The sequence below is a fragment of the Condylura cristata genome, unplaced genomic scaffold (assembly GCF_000260355.1).
Source record: "Condylura cristata isolate star-nosed mole 26May11 unplaced genomic scaffold, ConCri1.0 scaffold00032, whole genome shotgun sequence".
Taxonomy (NCBI): Eukaryota; Metazoa; Chordata; class Mammalia; order Eulipotyphla; family Talpidae; genus Condylura; species Condylura cristata.
This window is the reverse complement of record NW_004567133.1, coordinates 247,829-264,422: the sequence shown is the minus strand read 5'-3', so window position 1 is coordinate 264,422 and position 16,594 is coordinate 247,829. Positions and strand designations below refer to the sequence as shown.

The window sequence follows — 16,594 nt, the reverse complement described above, 5'->3', positions numbered from 1 at the left end:
TGGGTAAGGTCAAGGGCAGTGTTGTTGCTAGGGCAACTGATTAAGCCAGTTGTTTGGCTCCATGCTTTTCCTGGTACTGGGCAGCTAAATCACCTGGCATTGATTACCCCCGCACCCAACCACACACACTTCCTGAGAACCCAGACATTAGGGACATTGCTTCTTCCCACTGGAAATGGAAAAGCCTGCCCTCCCTGCTCAGGCTGCCTGGCTCTGAGAACCAGGTTCCCTTGCTTCAGTTCTTGTTATCTCTCATTCCTCACCTGACTGCTCTTCCTCAAATAACCTTCTTTAATAGGGGCCCACACAGCTTTCTGCCTCTCTCCCATGCTCAGCCCCGTTAGGTATCTTCCTTGCCATCAGAGTGGTATCTCTGTACAGAGAGGTCCTCTAAAGCCCACACCAGTGTCCCCCACCCAACCCCCACCCTCCCAGCAGGTTCAAAAATGGGGTATAAAATGTTTGACTCCCAGCCCCAACTCCAGACTCTCAGGATTGCATAGAACAGAGGGTATCTCCACCCAAGTGTCCCGTTACGATCAGAGCCTTTCGCTTGCCCCTTAAGACACTTTTGGACACAGGCAGTGAGAAGGGTCCAGAGGTCCATGGGGGCAGAGAGGGGAAAGTGGCGCTGGAGGGTCTCTTCCCAGGATCTCTGCCAGCTGCTGCCTAACTGGGACTCTGGAGGTTATGTTCTGTGCACAGGGTGTCCATTCCAAAACTTTGCTTCACCTATCACCCCAAAAAACAAGAGAAGATGAACCTCCAGCTCCTCTGAAATCAGCACAGCCCAATGCTCAGCGCATGGCTCCTCGGATTGCTTGGAAAAGATGTTCACAGAATTCTTTCTCGGTGGGACGGAGGACACGGACGCTGGTCGCTGAAGAGCCAGAGTGGGCAGAGGCGGAAGGGGGTGCTGTTGTAAGGGTGGCAGGCATGCGTGCTGTACCCTCTGATCACCAGGCCTCTGGATGGCACCGCAGCCAGCGTGATCAAAATTTCATTTACATTCGCCTCAAGGGCGGCTTTCTCCGCAGTAGGCTCAAATCGGGACCGACCCCCAACCCACACTCCCCGCCCCTGCAAGCAGCTCAGTCCGAGAATGGGGTAGAGTTCGCCGTTCCTAGACTTGCCAACTCTTCAACTCCGTCCCCGCGGCCTGGCGGGCAGTGCCCGGGGCGCGCGAGGGTTAACCACGCGGGGGTGGGGACTCCAGAGCGGCCAGTGGAGGGAGGGGAGAGCCGGCGAAGGGAGGCGGGGGAGCCGGTCGGGGTCAAGCCTCTGAGGCTTTGGGAGTCCCGGTTGTCGCGGGCCTCCGCGCAGCCACCGGGGCACAGGCCGTGCGCAGCGAGAGGTCCCTGCAGACCCGTTGCCCCAACCTCAAGTCGGGAGCAGGGGACAGACTGGGGATCGAGCCGGCTCGCAGCCTGTCGGGTCACTGCCTCTGCCCGGGGACCGCCACCTCCACCGCACCGCTGCCGGCTCGCCCCAGCCCCTCCTCCTCCGCTTCGCCCTGGCCGGGCCACTGTCCTGCCCGCGGTCGGGAATGAAGCCCGGCGGCGGGGGCGGCGGCCCCGCGGCGAGCCCGGAGTCTGAATCGGCAGCGGCCCCGGGGCCGCCGCTGCCCTGGGCCGGCCCGGCCGACGTGCGGCTCTGCGGCCACCTGCGGAAACAGAAGTCCCGGCGCCGCCGCTTCTTCGTGCTCCGCGCCGACCCGCCGCGCCTGGAGTGCTACGAGAGCGAGAAGAAGTTCCGCGGCGGCGGCGCGCGGCCCAAGCTCAGCGTGAGCCTGGCGGGCGCGTGCACCATCAGCAAGCGCGTGGACGCGCGCCGGCGCCTGCTCATCGTCCTCTACACGCGCGACCGCAGCCTGGGCGTGGCGGCGGCCAGCGAGGCGGAGCAGCAGGCGTGGTACAGCGCCCTGCTGGAGGTGCGCGCCGCCGCGGGTGAGGCCCGAGCCCGCGGGCGGTCCGGGCTGGGGGCGCGGGCTCCGTGAGCGGCGCGGGTTTATCCCTCGCCTGCCCCAGAGGCACCGGACCGAGCTCTGGCTCGTCCGAGCTAGAACGCTCGACCGAGCGTTCCCAGTTCTCGGGCACGGGGATCCACCCCCGGGCCCAGGGGTCCCCTGTGGCCAACCCGTTGTCTCTCCAGGTCCCAGCTCCCACGAGGACCCCGGGACCTGGCTCCTCGCTCCGTTCCAGGACGTCTGGCCCGTGACGCTGCGGCCCAAGGGCCTGGGGCGGGCGCGAGGCCTGGGCAGCGGCGGCTACCGCCTGTGCCTGGGCTCGGGGATCCTGAGTCTGCTGCGGAAGCCCAGGCGCAGAGATTCCGAGGACGCCCGGGCGTCGCCGCCGCCGGCCCTGCGCTTGTCGCTGCTCAGCGTGCGCCGCTGCGGCCACGCGGACTCTTTCTTCTTCCTGGAGCTCGGCCGCTCCGCGCCCACGGGGCCCGGGGAGTTGTGGCTACAGGCGCCCGACGCCGTGGTGGCCCAGAGCATACACGAAACCGTCCTGGCCGCCATGAAGCGACTGGGGGACGGTGCCAGCGGTGGCAGGGCCGAGCCCAGGGATCCTCCCACGGGCGCCTCCAGGCCGTCGGTCCTCCCACCTTACGAGACCCTGATGGCGGCCGGGTCTAGCGGCCTGCCGCGCGGAGAGTGCCCGGGTGAAAGGAGTAAGCAAGCAACGCCGCGGCCCGCGTCGACCCTGGATGCCGCAGCCCCCTACCCCGAGGAGTTAGAGCAGGGCCGGGGCTACATAAGCATGGGAGCCAGGAGTGACTACGAGCCCATGGGGGGCGGCGAAGCGGGAGGCTACATGGTGATGGCGCCCCCAGGCCTCGGACTGGCGCCCCCCGACGCTCCCCATCAGCCACTCCAGGAGGGGGGAGGCACCGAGTACGTGCCCATGAGCCGCTTCCCGCCAGGGTCCTTTTCCTCGAGCTCCCAGCCGCGTTCCTACAAGCCCGGCGGCATTGGGAGCAACTGGGGGCCCGCGGGGACTCAGCCCTGCCGGCAACTGCCCTCCGAGCTGGCGGGGGAGTACGTGTGTATCGAGTATACAGCCCCGAACTACGTAGGAACCGGCGCTGCTAAACTGGCGCCCCCCGACGGCCGCCTCAACTACATCGACCTGGAGCTGGTGCCGCCTCTGGAGGTGCGAGGAGACGCCCCCGGGAGCAGCATGCTCAGCTATGCGCGCATAGAATTCCAGAAGCTCCGGGAGGCGCGGGTGAGGAGACATGAATAGGAGGAACGTGGGGGGAGGGGGGTAAAAAATGGTGGAAGTTACAAAGCCTTCCGGCTCACAACACCCCTCACTTCACCATTGGTATCCTGACCAACGAACGGGCTCTGAGCCCCAGGCACCCTCCTAGATCACATCCACAAGGCCCTTGGCTATCCCTTAGGGGCCCACTGTCCAACCTGCTCCTTCAGCTACGGCACCGAGAAATATTCAGGGGGAGGTTGACAAAGAAGTTAGTCTTGTGGGGGGGGGGGGAGAACCCACAAGAACCCACCCACCCCCCAAAAAGTAAAAACCAACCCAACAAAGGTAAGGACTTTTCCAGACAAAGCCCTGATCCTTGTCTCCTCTACAGAACTCATGCAGCATCAGTGCAGAGTCTCCAGTGCACCTTAGTCCCCAGCCCTGCCCTCATTGATGCCATGGACCTCTCCCTCCCCACCCATACCCCAAGTGCCTGCTGACCAAAGTAACTTCACACCAACGCTGATCTCCTGGGATTCCAGTGCAAGAAGAATGAAAGCACCAGTCTTACTACTAGTGTGTCTCCAAAAGCGCTGTGCCACCCCCCCTACTCCATAGTCTGCCTCTCCTGCTGCCAGTTACAAACTCACACACTCCTTCCTTCTCCCTGGCTGACACAACTGATGGCTTACTTCCTATATAACTGGGGGTGGGGAGAAGCGTACTGTGGATTTCCCCTTCCCCCAATTAAAAGGTGAGTTGCTTAATCAGCCTGGAAAAGTCTTAGACCTATAGATTTGCCTGTCCCACTGTAGAGAGTGACCAAGGAGTAGCAAGAATTTGAGGGGAGGCAGTCAAAGCAGAGGTGAAGTAAGAAAAGTAAGAAACCCCAACCTCACCCCATGCCCCACTGCTACCAACCACAGGAGCCTGTTTGCAAATGAACAGTTTTAATGCCAACAGAACATTCCTGGAGGAACACAGGGCCCATTCTACCCCCAGCAGAGCCATGGACATGGGTGCCTGGGGGTTAGGGGAGAGCTGGGTCAGTGAAGTGAGAACAGTCACCACTGGAGCCCAGGGACTCAGAAACAGGGTCTGGGGAGGTAGCAGGGGGTGTGGGAACCCCTGAGGCAGGTGAGGAACTTGGTCTTGGCTCCCCCTGGCTCATCTGCAGAAGGCCAGTGAGGGCAATCAGCTCAGGCCCACTGAGCCAGGCAGTGGAGCAGCCAGGGGTGGGTGTAGGGAGGACCCATGGGGACATGACTGGGGGTGGGAGCAGCAGCTTCAGAGAACCCATCACCTGAGGAGAGACGGGGCGGAAGTGGCTCCTCCCAAGCCCAGCTCCCAAGCAGGGCTGAGGCAAGGCAGGACGAGTGCTCACCTGCTGAGGGGCCTCAGACAGGTACAGGGGAACACGCTGCTGGCCCTGTGGCAGCAGAGGGTCTGAAAGAAAGACATCTTCACAACACATCACTGGGAACCCTGGGGAGGAGAAGCTGCTAGCATAGTGGGCTGGAGGTGCCTCACTCCTGCGCCCAAGGGGACGGAGGGAAGTACCTGCATCCCTGAGCATCTGCTCTCTATTCTGATGTACTGGGGAGACCCAGGGCCTGAGCCCCCTTCCTGAGGCTGCCTCATAGAGAGGCCAGAATGAGGGATGACACAGAGTCCGGCCTGAGAAAGAGGCGCCAGAAGAACAGCTGGGTCCCTGCGGAGAGGAGGAGGCAGGGAAAGACCACTGCTGTTTCAATCTCCTCCCAAGGAATCCCTGCCCACCACAAGGCTGGAGTCACAGGTACCCCAACTTACCCACATTGGCTGAGATCCTGCTTTAGCCTCGTAGTTGGGGTCCCAGGGTGGCAGCAGGGGCATTCTTGGCGGGGCCACCTCCCAGGCCATTTGGGAGGAGAGGGGAACTGGGGGTTGGGGGACACAAAAATTAAAAGACTCCGAAGTCTTGTCTGGGGCAGGGTGGGGGTGGAGGGGTATCTTGTTTGGGGCAGGGTGGGGGTGAAGGAGGAGTGTCTTGTCTGGGGCAAGGTGGGAGTGAAGGAGGGGTGGGGGGGTGGAAAGGTAGCAAAGTCCTGTACCTACCTGGGGTTCCCCGGGGCTGCTGGGCAGCCAGGCCCTGGCGTTGGTACGGGGGCAACAGCTCTCTCTGGGTCTGGTAAGGGTTTCCAGCCCTGGGTGCAGGGCTGTGAAGGGGGCAGTACTGAGAAGCTCGTCAGTGCCTCCCCGCCCAAGTCTGAACAATCACAAGGGGGCCCGAGAGCCCCATGCCCATGCTCATGCCTAAGCCCAATCTTCACCGCGCAACTGTTCACTCACATGGTGGCTCCCCCATTGGATTTTCCCCAAGCGTCTGGGGCCGAGCACCTTACCTGTTCTGTGGGGGTGTTCTTGGCTCGCCCACGGCTTCCTCTCCAGAATTCCAGGTCTCCTCTGGGTCACTGCCCGCCGAGGAGCTCGGTTCCTCAGGCATCTGCTCCTCTCCTGTGCCCCACCGCCCCGGAGGCCAGGGCAACATGCCGCGTCTGGGGGGCAGGGCAGGGCAGCACCTCTGTGCCCTGATACGCGGCGCAAACGAACTCCTACTCACTCGCCGAGCGCCTCCCTGGCCCGCACTCGCACCCACCCCTCCGCCTCCCTTAGCAGTGCTGCGCTAACCTGGCCATTCTACTAACCCAAGTCGCAAGCCCACCTCTCACAGCCTCGCCTTGACGCCGGCGCCCAGCGCATTTCCGGCCCACGTGGCACGCTCTCTGCGGGGATCCCGCGGGCGCCCCCTGGCGGCGGGGCGGCGGGGCTGGCACGCGGAAGCGGACCGCAGAGACCGGAGGTGTAAGGGATCAGTACCCACGTCGCACAGCTCTCCGCAGCAGACACACACACACACACCTGGGGGAACCCTAGAGGGCTTCCCGCTTCTTTATTGCACTTGACACAACACCACAGTGCCCTGTCTTCTTCAAACCCAGACCCTCAGCCACACCCAGTGGAGACCATGGCCTTGGCTGGGCCAGGCCTGCTTCCAGCCCCTCAGGTTGAGGGGTACTCAAGAAACAGGGCCAGGCCAAAGGCTGCCCTCACCAGTCCTTGCTAGAGAGTAGAGCCCAGGCGTTTGTCTTCTCTGATCCTGGGGTCCTGGCTGGGTAGGGGGCCCAGCGCCTCTACCTCAGCCCCTAAGGCCTTTCCAGCAGGGCATGAACAGCAGCAGCGATGTAGGGGAGGCCCCTTCCTGGGGGCCCCTCCTCTTCCAGGATGTGGTGGGGCTGGCACAGGGACTCCTGGGGGGAGGGGCCCAGGTTAAGTTCCCTTGGTCATCTCCATGCAGTTCCCTGCCCTTGGCAGAGGGCGGGGTAAGAGACACCCTAAAGAAGACTGGGCAAAGGAGACTGACAGGCTGAACCTTGAAATTGTTGGGGGTCAAGTTGGGGCATCCTAGATAATAAGCCCCCAGCTTGGGGACAAATGAGACAGAAGGAAGCTGCCAGCACATAACAGACGGTAAATTACACAGGGAGCAAAGGCTGGGGAGAGTGGAAAAGGGGTGAGACCTGTCATTTCCAAAAGGAAATGCTAGAGTAGTAGGCAGACTGGCACAGGGAGCCCAAGAGGCACAGCCAGGACTGGACCCAGCTGCAGCGGGAGCAGACGCAAACACACACACAGAGACAGCCACTGTACAGTTTATACAAGAGTCAGGGACCCAGCCTGGGTGCCTGCATCTCTACAAATATAAAGTTCTCTCTACAAAATATAGATAATTTAGCCCCCTGAAGCGGCAGGGGGGAGGGCACAGGAGAAGGGTTAAAATCCACCCCCTCTGGGGGAGCAGAGGCAGGGATGGAGGGCTCGAAGGCACCGTCAGCACTGAAGGGAGGGGAGTGGGGCTAGGCCTCAGGAGGGTAGCCAGAGGCTGGGAGCCCAGGATCTGGGGGCACCAGAGTGGGGCCTCTGAGGTCAGTATTTGTGAGGGGAGGGAGTTCACTAGTGTCTTTGGTAGGGGCTGAAGGCACCACTGGTGGAGGACAAGGTTTGCACAGGAGTCATAAATAGAAATAGGGTGAGGGCAAGGGGGTAGGAGGTGGGATGACTTCAGGTCCTAGGAACCCAGGAGCCAAGTGTAGACGACATAGAGCAGCAACATGAGGACCACGTAGAAGAAGATGAAGCCGCCTAGACCAGAGGGGGGCCAGAGAGGCGGAGGGGTCCTGTCCCCCACCCGCTTCACGGCCTCCAGTGTGGTCCACAGCCCCTGGGCGGTGCCCTGGAGGAGATCCGAGGGCGAGCACAAGTCAGCCTGGGAAGGGAGAGTGGGACAGATGGACAAGGACAAAGGGCAGAAGTCAGTAGCAGCAGCAAGACAATCCTCCCCACCCCTGCCCACAGGTGCCAGGGCTAGAGCCATGCAACACGCAGCGTGCAGGAAAGGGGAATAGCATGCAGGAAGGGCTTGCGGACATCTTCCCTCCGGGGAGCAGCCACCCCGGGAGTGGAACCCTGCCATCCATGCAGAATGCTCAGCTGAGCCCAGGACTCTGCCCACTTTATAGGAGACGCCAATCCTGGGCTTCTGAGAACAGAGTCCCCCCGTACCTCAGGCACCCCCATTTTTCGACAGGCTTCTAAGAAACTCTCCACATTCTTCCGAGACAAGAGGGCACTGAGTTTTGGCTGGGGGTGGGTAGGGGAAAAAGAGAAGATAGTAAGAGAGAGACTGTAGGAGCCCCCACTCCCATCCCCTGATTTCTGCCCTGGACCCCAACTGACCACAGCAGGTGAGGGCACGTGAATGAAGGGCACCGAGCGAGGCCGTAGCTGGTTGGCCAACTGGCAGAGGATGACCCCATTGGCCAGAGCCTCTGGCAGGTCCTCAGGCAGGGGCTGCTGCAACCTTGACTCAAGGACCTGAGAAGCAGGGGACAGGGAAGAACAGGTCAAGATCAGCAGGAAACGCTTGTCTGGCCTCAGCAGAAGTTCCAGGATGCACGGAGAGGGTGCTGAGGAGGTAACATGGCAAGCCCCAGCTCCCCCACACAGCTCTGCCTCTGCGTACCTGGCGCAGCTGAGTCATCAGCTCCTTCTCATCTAGAAGCTGCAGGGACCGCCGAGGTCTTAGGACAGAGTCTGGGGAGGAAGGGCCTGGAGAAAACGGAGGGCACACCTACTGTGGCGCTTGTACCCGGGTCACAGTGCCTAGCACCCACCTGCTGCCTATCTGCTGGTGGGATTTTCAACACAAAGGGACAACAGGTCCAGAGAATTCCCAGGCCAGAGGGGTAACTGCAGCGCAAGGGTCAGTTTGACGTTGGCATCTAGGGGATGGGGCACCAACCTGAGCCACTCTGAGAGGAAGAACGGAAGAGGAAGCTGTTTGGTCTCTGAATGGAGCCCAGCGGCCGGGAAGCAGGCGCTGTCGCTAAGGGCCAAAGGCAGGGGACAAGCAGATAAGAGACACCCCCCTCAGTACCCCAATCATCCCTCAGGCCACCAGGCCCCAACTACCCTTACCTTCCCAAAGCCCCTAACCCACCTGGTCCAGATACAGGTAGGGGCTCCTGGGAGGTGGGGGTGGGGGCGGGGGCAGGGGCTCCCTGTCCCCCTGAAGCTCCCAGTTGAGTAGCACTAGGCTTCGGCGTGCCACTGAGGAAAGACAGCAGGGAATTAGAAGGGGTGGTCGGTGGAAAGGTGTGGAGGGAGAGGGCACACATGAATCTTGGTGACACATACTTGTAGGTGGATTGAGCAGCAGCAACCCCACCAGCAGCCTTGATCCCCAGCTTCAGCAAACTATAAAATGAAGGAGATGTGGGGTGAGCAGTGCCAAGCAGTGGCCAGAGTAGCTCAGGGGGACTCATTTCCAGCCATCTCCAAGGCCCGCTGCCCCGTGCCCACACCTGTCCTTCCTGGGAGCCCCCCACACTCCACTCTGCTGCTGCTGCTGTCTCCGCTCCCGCTCCTGCCACAACTGCAAGGTGTCAGGGCGACGCCGCTCCTCCCCTGCCAGTTCCTCCCGCCTGAGGAACAAAGACAGGATGACAGGTAAAGCTGGGTAAGGGCAGATGGCATAGAGAGAGGAGGAGGTAGCTCAGGGGGATGTGGGGGTACCTGCTGCTTGATGCCTTCTCCCCATCCCCTGCCGCAGGGCTTAATTCTGGTGGCCGCTGCTCCTGAAGGAAAGAGCAGAGAGGTTCAGAGGTGCCTTCCTCCCAAGCTAGCACTGGTTCCCTCCCTCCAGCTCTCCTGTCTCCCGGTTTCTCACCTCAGCAGCACCTCGCTCTTCGTCCTCCCCCGGGACGTGGCTGTCAATGAAGTCAATCTGCTCAGGGTCTCCGTCAGCTGGAGAGGCCAGGGCACGTCAGCAAGCAGATGGGGCCTTCAGGCATTCATCTAGCCTGCTGTTCCCAGCCCCTGACCCCATTACTCACCAGAGTTATCCTCCCTCCGCTCCCTGGGTCCCCGAGGCTCCCGTGCCAGTTCCGAGATTCGGAAGGACAGCTCAGAAAATTCATCTGTTGACTGTAAATGCAAAAATGCAGAGATGGAAGACAGCCTCTCTGTAGTGCTGGGGCTCACTAAGAGGTCTGCTGCTAAGCCAGTCACCCAGCACACCTGGGTGAGGGAAGGAAGCAAAGAATTCCAGCTACATATGTCAAAGGGACCTGGCTCAGAGGTTGTCCCTCAGGGCAAAGACCCCATTGTCCCTTAAAAGCGGGTCCTTACCTCATTTCCAGACCATCTCTTGCTGCCACTGTCAACACTGTGGAAGCCAGAGTCCAGCCCACCATCATAACGACGTCCCGGAAATAAATCCTCTGCTGGGCTGAGGTTGGCCAGGGAGAGCTGGTCAGTCCTTATTGAGCAGCAACCTCCACCTCCCCACAGAAACCCCAGGTCCCTGGCATCAGGAGACAGCATGAGAGCATCCATCCTTCCCACTTGGGACTCACCAGGGACTGAAACTTGGGGGGCGAGAAGGGGCCAAGTCTCCCAATGCAGACCCACCACGCCGCCCAGCCTCTGTTGACAAGTACTTGAAGATGTGAAGTTTCCCCTTCAGGCAGATCTGGGTGCGCATGGTGGGGGGAGGAAAGGGGAAAGTTACAGGAGAGCAGCTCCCCAGATCCTGCTTAGCTACCCACAGGACCATCCCACTCCTGCGCCAACCCAGCCTGTTCCCAGGCCCACCTCTCACCTGGGCAGGTGGGCTCTGCAAGGGATTGCTATCCAGCAAAATGACCTGCAGGTGTCGGAGGCGGCAGAAGGAGACCGGGATGCGGGAGACACGGTTGCAGGAGAAATCCAGGCGGACCAGAGGAAGGTCCCCCAGCTCTGGGGGAGGGTGAGCGCAGGGTGAGGAGAATGCCCAGAGTGGCCTCCAGCTTACTACTCTGCCCGTGCTCTGGCCACCACAACCTCTGCCAGGGCTGCTGAGGACGCCTCGGAAATGACTGCCCTGCTCTTCTTCCATATAAACCTGGGCCCCTTTGGGTTCTCCTTCCCCATCACACCCATCCAGGTACTTCTCTCCTTTGCTCCCACCCACTCACACTTCAACTCACCCTTCATTCTCACAAGACCCAAACAACACTGTGACACCACGCTGGAAGGTGACTTACAGCAGGGGCTGCTGAAGTGGGCCCTGTACAAAGGCACCCAGGGGAGGGGGTGAAGGGTGGGGGGTTGCCACCTCAGCCACTTCACCAGCTGCACCTGCCCTCAGGAAATGATACCTTTTTCTACTTGTGAAAATGCTGCAATTGGATTTGTGACAGTCTAAGGCCCAAAGCCCAGACCACCCCAGTCAGGTGTTCATAATGTGATTGGGGCCACATTCCTCACCCCCTCCTTCTACACCTGATAATCCCCTAGCCCCTCAGCTTCTGGGCCTTTCTTGCTTACTCAGCTGGGAGAATACCATTTTTCTGTCCATCCATCCTCATAGGTTCAGCTCAAGTGTAGCCCTCCATGAAGTCTTTCCAGATCCTAGACTAGAAGTCATTTCTCCTTCCTATGTCCCTACTACTCTACTGGCAGAGAGCACCCTGATCAAAACCTTATTTTTGCCTCGACTGACTTAGAAAGAAAGCAGCTAGTGCAAGAAGGCGCAGCAAGCCACAAGAAGACACACCAACTCAATACCCTCACCCTCAAAACCAAGGTGAATGTGGCACAGGCCTTCCTGCCTAGCCGCGCCTTGTCTTCCTACTAATCGCATTCCTGCTGCACCTCGCCCAGCACTGCCTGGGGTGCCAAAGGATGGAGAACTCTCCAAGGCCAGCTCCTGGTGTGCACAGGGGTGATGTCTTCCTCAGGTTCCCCAAGCAGAGCGGTGCCGCCTCCTACACCAGCAGCTCCTAAATATCCTGTACCAGCACTTCCCTCTGTTTGTCTCTCCCCATTAAGTCATTAAATCTTAAGAGTTGGCCCCAGGTCTACATGACATCATCCTTATATACCTACCTCCACCTACAATATAGGGTCAGGACACATAAAACAAAGCCAGCTAAATAAAAGAAGGTATGCCTTCTTTAGAGCAGAGAATACCAAATGCTGGGGTGCATCACAATTAGCTTGTTAAAATGGGGCCACTTGGGTGCCAGCACATAGCCCCATGGGCTCAGAATCTCCAGGGAGGTAGCAGCACAGAACATCACCTGACTCAGATAACCATGTGCTTTCTGCCTAACCTACCTCCCTTTCTGCCTCTGCCCACATTTGTAAAGTAGAGCTAACAACCACGGCCTTGTCAGCTTCCAAGGCCTTTGATCAAGATCAAATAAAGTCATTGCCAGGGTTTTTTAAAAATATATACAGTAAAACCCTGGGCAACAAGGTTATTATTTTTCTGCGACGATTCCTTGCCTGACAGTTCTCCAAGGTAGATGTGCGCTCACCCACACATTCACACACACTCCCTCCAGTTCCTCCTCACCATCAGGCAGGGTGCTGAGCTGGTTCCTCCTGACGTTGAGATCCCTTAGGGAAAGGAGGCTGCACAGCTCTGTTGGGAGGGACTGCAACTCATTGCTGCTCACGTCCTGGGATCAGGAAAGCGGTGAGAAAAGCCTGAGCCCGGAAGCATCAAAAACTGCCTCCTGTCTCTGGCCAACTCCTTTAGCCCTGGCATTTCCCAGCCTTCCCCCAAAAGGTCCCCGGTATCTAGCCCAGCAGTCCCTCTGCCCATCCTCACAAGTTGTCGCAGACTTCCCAAGGCACTGATGTCAGGGGGCAGGGCTCCCAGTTTGTTGTTGCTGACAATCAGCACCCGCAGGGGCAGCTGGCAGATGTAGGAGGGCAGCGATGACAGCTGGTTTCGACTGGAAGGAAATAGGCAGCGAGCTCACTCTGCAGGCAAGGCAACTCATGTTGCGCTCCTTTCAAGGCCACCAGGAAGGGCGCTCAGGGTAGTGTGCACTGGTACCTGGGCCTGAAAAGGTAAGCTTCCACCCTCCCTGGCCTGGCTACCTACCTGAGGTTGAGGTAGGTGAGGGCTGTGAGATTCCCCAAAGCTGGGTTCAGGCATCTCAGGCAATTGTGGTAGAGGCTCAGGCCCTCCAGGGACACCAGTTGGCATGCTGCCTCTGGCACCTCGGGGAACCGGTTCCTGGACAGGTCTAGAGGAAGCAGGTGTCAGGGGAGAGCATTGGAATAGCCCAACCCAGCCCAGACAGGAGGACCCAGAGCCAGCTGCCCAGCCCTCTATCTCCCCAGCTGACCTAAAGAATCAGGCCTATCTACCTGGGATCCCTGGGGAGATAACAAAGGCTTCTGCAAACTGGACCACATTCCAAGCATGACCAGAACAACAAAAAGAAGGCAAAGACCTCAGGGTCATTGGGCTGCAGAAACCCACATTTGATGAAGGGTGATGGGGAGTGAGTCATGAACAGTCTTCAAACACACAAATGAAGGACAACTGTGGAGAGGGGGTTGGGTCCTGTAACTCTCGTGGCTCCTTTTGTTCTGAAATTCCAGAAGTGGAAGGCGAAGGTGATAGGAGAGGGCTAGTGTGCCAAAGAAAAGAACAAGTGATGGGTTGGGAGTCAAAAGGTAAGAATATGGACAGCCCTAGAGGAAACCGCTGAGAAGGGTCCCTCCTTAGTGTCTTGTCTCCCGATCTCGATCTGTTTTCAACACGAGAGAAACCAAGAATTGTGGCCTGGCTCTAGAGATGTTGTGTGGCTCCTGACACTAGATAATGGGTTCTCACCTGCCTCTGTGGTCTGCAAGTCAGACCCAAGGGACTGTGCAGTTACAGATTCCCAAGATCCAGGAGGGGAAGGCAACTGGCCGGCCAGAGGTGGGAGCCAGTCTGCAGCTCTCTCCCCTCAGGGCACATTTTCAGGTCTGGCCTCCTTCCCACCCACTCCCACCATGCCAGCCTTTCTCTACTCCCTCTCTGAATGACCCAGATTTCAAAAGACCAGCAACTTTACCTGAATGTTAGGCATGAACAGGGAATGGAGAGCATGGACATGATAGTCTGTTACCACCCACTTGCTACCCTGATGCAAGGGGTCAGGCCTTGGAACGCCCTCTACTCTGGAGAGTGAACTGCGTAGCCCTCTAGCAGCCTGGGTTTGTTCCCTCTGCTCAGCCTGAAGCAGGAGGAGCCTAGGATCTGCTGGGGAAAGTCCCAAGTAACAAAACTTGGGCGAACTTCTTAGAAGGCCCTCTCCAGGGAGAGAACGGGGGAGGAAGAAGCTGGGGTATATCCCCCAAGGAAATGAGTCTTGTGACAGGAAATGAAGTAAAAACAATCTGTCAGGTTCCGTCTCTGGTGGGCCACATTTACCAGGATGGATCATAGCCTGATGGTCCCAGAATCATCCTCTTTCCCTCTGTGCTCCCACCCCTGATGTACAGACAGAAACCTGTCATGGGAGAAGACAGTTCCAGAGAAGTCCTCCCACCCTCACACCAGCTTGAGCCTCTGCATCCACAAACATGTGCAAACAAATGTGGATGAAGCGGGTAGGGAACAAGTTCTGATGGGATGAGCCCAAGAGGGGGCAAAAGCTAGGAGCGGAAGGGAGCCCAAGCTGGGGAGGCAGGGCACAGAAAGGACAGGATGTGGTCTAGGAGAGAATGAGCTGCACTTCTCCTTTGTGAGAGCAGCCCCTCCCCCATCTCAAGATCTGTTCCACTCTGGGGCCCCAGGAATGGGGTCTGAGAAATACGGGGCACCTGTACCATGGGAAACATACAAGACAAACACTGGCTCAAAAAAGGCTAGGGAATTAGGAGGAGCAGACTCAGAAATGACTGCAGCAGCACAGTGGCACTGAAGGGCAAGGAGGTGTGGAGGGCAGGGTATGGGCGACAATACACTTAGATCACTTCCCCTTTTCACTGCCAGCTTTAAAAAGTACCCAGTTTGGGAGTGTTCTGGACAAGATCCATTCCACCTGACCTAGAGCCCTGGAAGGTGGAGGATTTCTGCGTGGAAAGTGGGCAGAAAGGAGATCTCAGAAAGCTGGGGTTTTCCCTCATTGAGCAGGCTGCACCCAGAGGCGGAATGCAGGGGGAGGGGGAGAAGGCTGGAGCTGGGAGCGGCTGGGGGAGTTCTGGGTAGTTTTCCCCAGGAGTCCACTCACAGAGACTGAGCCCTAAGGAAGTGAAGAATAACATTTGGTCTTTGTCAAAAAACAAGCAAGGGGGAGGGGAAAGGGAACAGAAGGCAAGTGTCACACAGCTGCTGAGGTCAATCTGGAGCTAGGGGGTTAGGAAGCTTGGGGAGATTGAGAGGGATAGCAATGGCTCCTGGGGCTTATGCATTCCCAGAACTCACTCACTGTGTAGTGAGCACGTTTGTTTACCCAGCAACCCAAGGAGAGTGAAGGTGTTTAAACAGGTTCTTCCCAGAGTGCAGTGCCCGACTGAATGTTTGCAGGTGAATGGACACCTGCTGGGGGGGGGGGGAATGCACTCCCAGGGCAGTATCACCAAGAAAACATTCTTCTCCAGCCCCAAGTCCTACCCAGGGTTTGGCTTGGGTGGAGCTCTAGAAATGCAGCCTTCCTCCTCTCTCCCAATCCCCACTACCCAGCTGCCAATTCAAGGCCATAGGCTGCTTCCAAAGCAGGTGAGGCCTGCCTCACCAGTTACAGTAGTCCCCCACACCCCCCCATCAGCAGACAATAGAGTGGAGGGAGCATAATTAGAAGGAGCCTGCTGGTGGGGAAGTGAACGGATAGCACAGTCTCTAGCTTCCCAGCACCCCACACTCTTAGATTAGATTTCCTTCTTTTCAGCGACTGCCTCATATCATACCCCCCCACGCCCCCCCCCACCCCCGCCTTGGGAAAACAGAAACTGAAATGGGAATTCTAGAGTCCTTATGAGGCCACTGGTCTCTAGTGACCTCAAGCTGAGTCGTCTCAATAAGGTGATGACGGTAATAGGAGGAAGAGTTCTGGGAGAAAAAAAGTTAGGGGAGGTAAGAGATTTGCTGCTTCTCCATAGGCCGGCGGGATGATGATGACCTCAAGGGGCGGGACTACAAAGTACGCCAGAAACAGCAGTCAGGTTAGGGGTAAATCCCAGAGAAGGGGGATGGGGCCTGGGGCTGCTGGGGGTTCCATCGAACACGAAAGAAAGTGGAGGAAAAGAAATGTATACGATGAGGGCAGCCCGCGAGGGGACTGCTTTAGGGAAATATCAGAAATGAGGTATAAAAGACCATGCAAATGAGCCACCCAGGTGAGGGGCGGGACCATTCCACAGGTGCGCAAATATACAAATAAAGAGAAGTACAGGGCTGTGGGGGCTCTCCAAAACTTGGCCAGAGATGCCTAGCGTTCCCGGGTAAACAATAAAAACAGTCATTGTCTAGTAGTTCTCACGGTGGGGAGGGGGTAAATATAAATCTGCAGAACCCGGGCCCCCCGGTGAAGGGGCGGGCCAGAACCCTGGGCTGGGTGAGAAACAAGCGAGGGGCGGGGTTATGCAAATGAGGGTCCCAATCGGGCTCCGGGCCGAGTGCACTCACCAGCCTGGGTGATGTCTGACAGGTCGTAGCTTCGGGCCGCGCCCCTGGGGAAGTGCTTCAAGCGCCGATTAGATAGGTTCAAGGTCCCAGTGGCCACGGCCTCCTCTAGGGCTCGCTCTGCACTGCGGCTACCAGGCAGACCCAGAGAACCTGGAACGGAGGTTGGGGACGTCGCCTCCTCACACCCGGCGGCGAGTGGGGCCGCTACCGCCGCCGCCATCCGCTCCCAGCGGCTCCCGATGCCTGACTGACGGGACCGGCCGTCCCTCCTCCCCCCTCCCCCTCCTTGGAGCCTCCGTAGTGGCTTCAGGGGGGAGGATGCGGGTTTAGGGACCCCGCGGACCAATCGTGGTCCCCAGACTTGTCTAAGGTGGCTAATCAGAAC

General features: G+C 58.7%; 3 protein-coding genes across 9 annotated transcripts; 1 reads left to right on the top strand and 2 right to left on the bottom strand.

The window, feature by feature from the left end:
- Positions 1-1,290: 1,290 nt before the first annotated feature.
- Positions 1,291-3,976, top strand: LOC101632220 (insulin receptor substrate 1-like). The gene is made up of 3 exons (XM_012731614.1): positions 1,291-1,946; positions 2,152-3,230; positions 3,601-3,976. Exons 1-3 carry the CDS (start codon positions 1,547-1,549, stop codon positions 3,661-3,663), a joined length of 1,542 nt encoding a protein of 513 aa, XP_012587068.1. The 5' UTR covers positions 1,291-1,546; the 3' UTR covers positions 3,664-3,976.
- A 183-nt stretch (positions 3,977-4,159) lies between these two features.
- SAP25 (Sin3A-associated protein, 25kDa) lies at positions 4,160-5,973 on the bottom strand. 6 transcript variants are annotated; one of them, XM_012732001.1, is made up of 7 exons: positions 5,914-5,973; positions 5,594-5,746; positions 5,307-5,407; positions 5,022-5,128; positions 4,770-4,920; positions 4,594-4,694; positions 4,160-4,512 (listed from the first exon to the last, which is right to left on the bottom strand). In XM_012732001.1, exons 1-7 carry the CDS (start codon positions 5,949-5,951, stop codon positions 4,240-4,242), a joined length of 924 nt encoding a protein of 307 aa, XP_012587455.1. In that variant the 5' UTR covers positions 5,952-5,973; the 3' UTR covers positions 4,160-4,239. The 6 variants fall into 6 exon arrangements, with proteins under 6 accessions (XP_012587455.1, XP_012587456.1, XP_012587453.1 ...); XM_012732002.1 differs by having other exon boundaries at positions 4,594-4,655; XM_012731999.1 differs by having other exon boundaries at positions 4,594-4,920.
- Positions 5,974-6,374: 401 nt separating this feature from the next.
- LRCH4 (leucine-rich repeats and calponin homology (CH) domain containing 4) lies at positions 6,375-16,429 on the bottom strand. 2 transcript variants are annotated; one of them, XM_012731996.1, is made up of 18 exons: positions 16,210-16,429; positions 12,688-12,832; positions 12,409-12,535; positions 12,151-12,256; positions 10,411-10,547; positions 10,166-10,281; positions 9,939-10,038; positions 9,644-9,734; positions 9,478-9,554; positions 9,324-9,385; positions 9,113-9,232; positions 8,946-9,005; positions 8,749-8,858; positions 8,551-8,634; positions 8,272-8,357; positions 7,986-8,123; positions 7,812-7,889; positions 6,375-6,499 (listed from the first exon to the last, which is right to left on the bottom strand). In XM_012731996.1, exons 1-18 carry the CDS (start codon positions 16,427-16,429, stop codon positions 6,395-6,397), a joined length of 1,962 nt encoding a protein of 653 aa, XP_012587450.1. In that variant the 3' UTR covers positions 6,375-6,394. The 2 variants fall into 2 exon arrangements, with proteins under 2 accessions (XP_012587450.1, XP_004691948.1); XM_004691891.2 differs by lacking the exon at positions 6,375-6,499 and adding an exon at positions 6,510-7,515.
- Positions 16,430-16,594: the final 165 nt, after the last annotated feature.

Bases quoted from the DNA above. Each gene is read 5' to 3' on its own strand.
- LOC101632220 (XM_012731614.1), top strand. From the start codon at position 1,547: ATGAAGCCCGGCGGCGGGGGCGGCGGCCCCGCGGCGAGCCCGGAGTCT. The intron at 1,947-2,151 runs GTGAGGCCCGAG...TTGTCTCTCCAG, and splicing joins GGAGGTGCGCGCCGCCGCGG to GTCCCAGCTCCCACGAGGAC. The intron at 3,231-3,600 runs GTGAGGAGACAT...TCTCCTCTACAG, and splicing joins AGAAGCTCCGGGAGGCGCGG to AACTCATGCAGCATCAGTGC.
- SAP25 (XM_012731997.1), bottom strand. From the start codon at position 5,951: ATGCGCTGGGCGCCGGCGTCAAGGCGAGGCTGTGAGAG. The intron at 5,408-5,593 runs GTAAGGTGCTCG...CCCCCTTCACAG, and splicing joins AGAACACCCCCACAGAACAG to CCCTGCACCCAGGGCTGGAA. The intron at 4,921-5,021 runs GTAAGTTGGGGT...TCCTCTCCGCAG, and splicing joins CAGGATCTCAGCCAATGTGG to GGACCCAGCTGTTCTTCTGG.
- LRCH4 (XM_004691891.2), bottom strand. From the start codon at position 16,429: ATGGCGGCGGCGGTAGCGGCCCCACTCGCCGCCGGGTGTGAGGAGGCG. The intron at 12,833-16,209 runs GTGAGTGCACTC...TGCTTCCTCTAG, and splicing joins GTCAGACATCACCCAGGCTG to ACCTGTCCAGGAACCGGTTC. The intron at 8,859-8,945 runs GTATGTGTCACC...GTCTTTCCTCAG, and splicing joins GCTGCTCAATCCACCTACAA to TGGCACGCCGAAGCCTAGTG.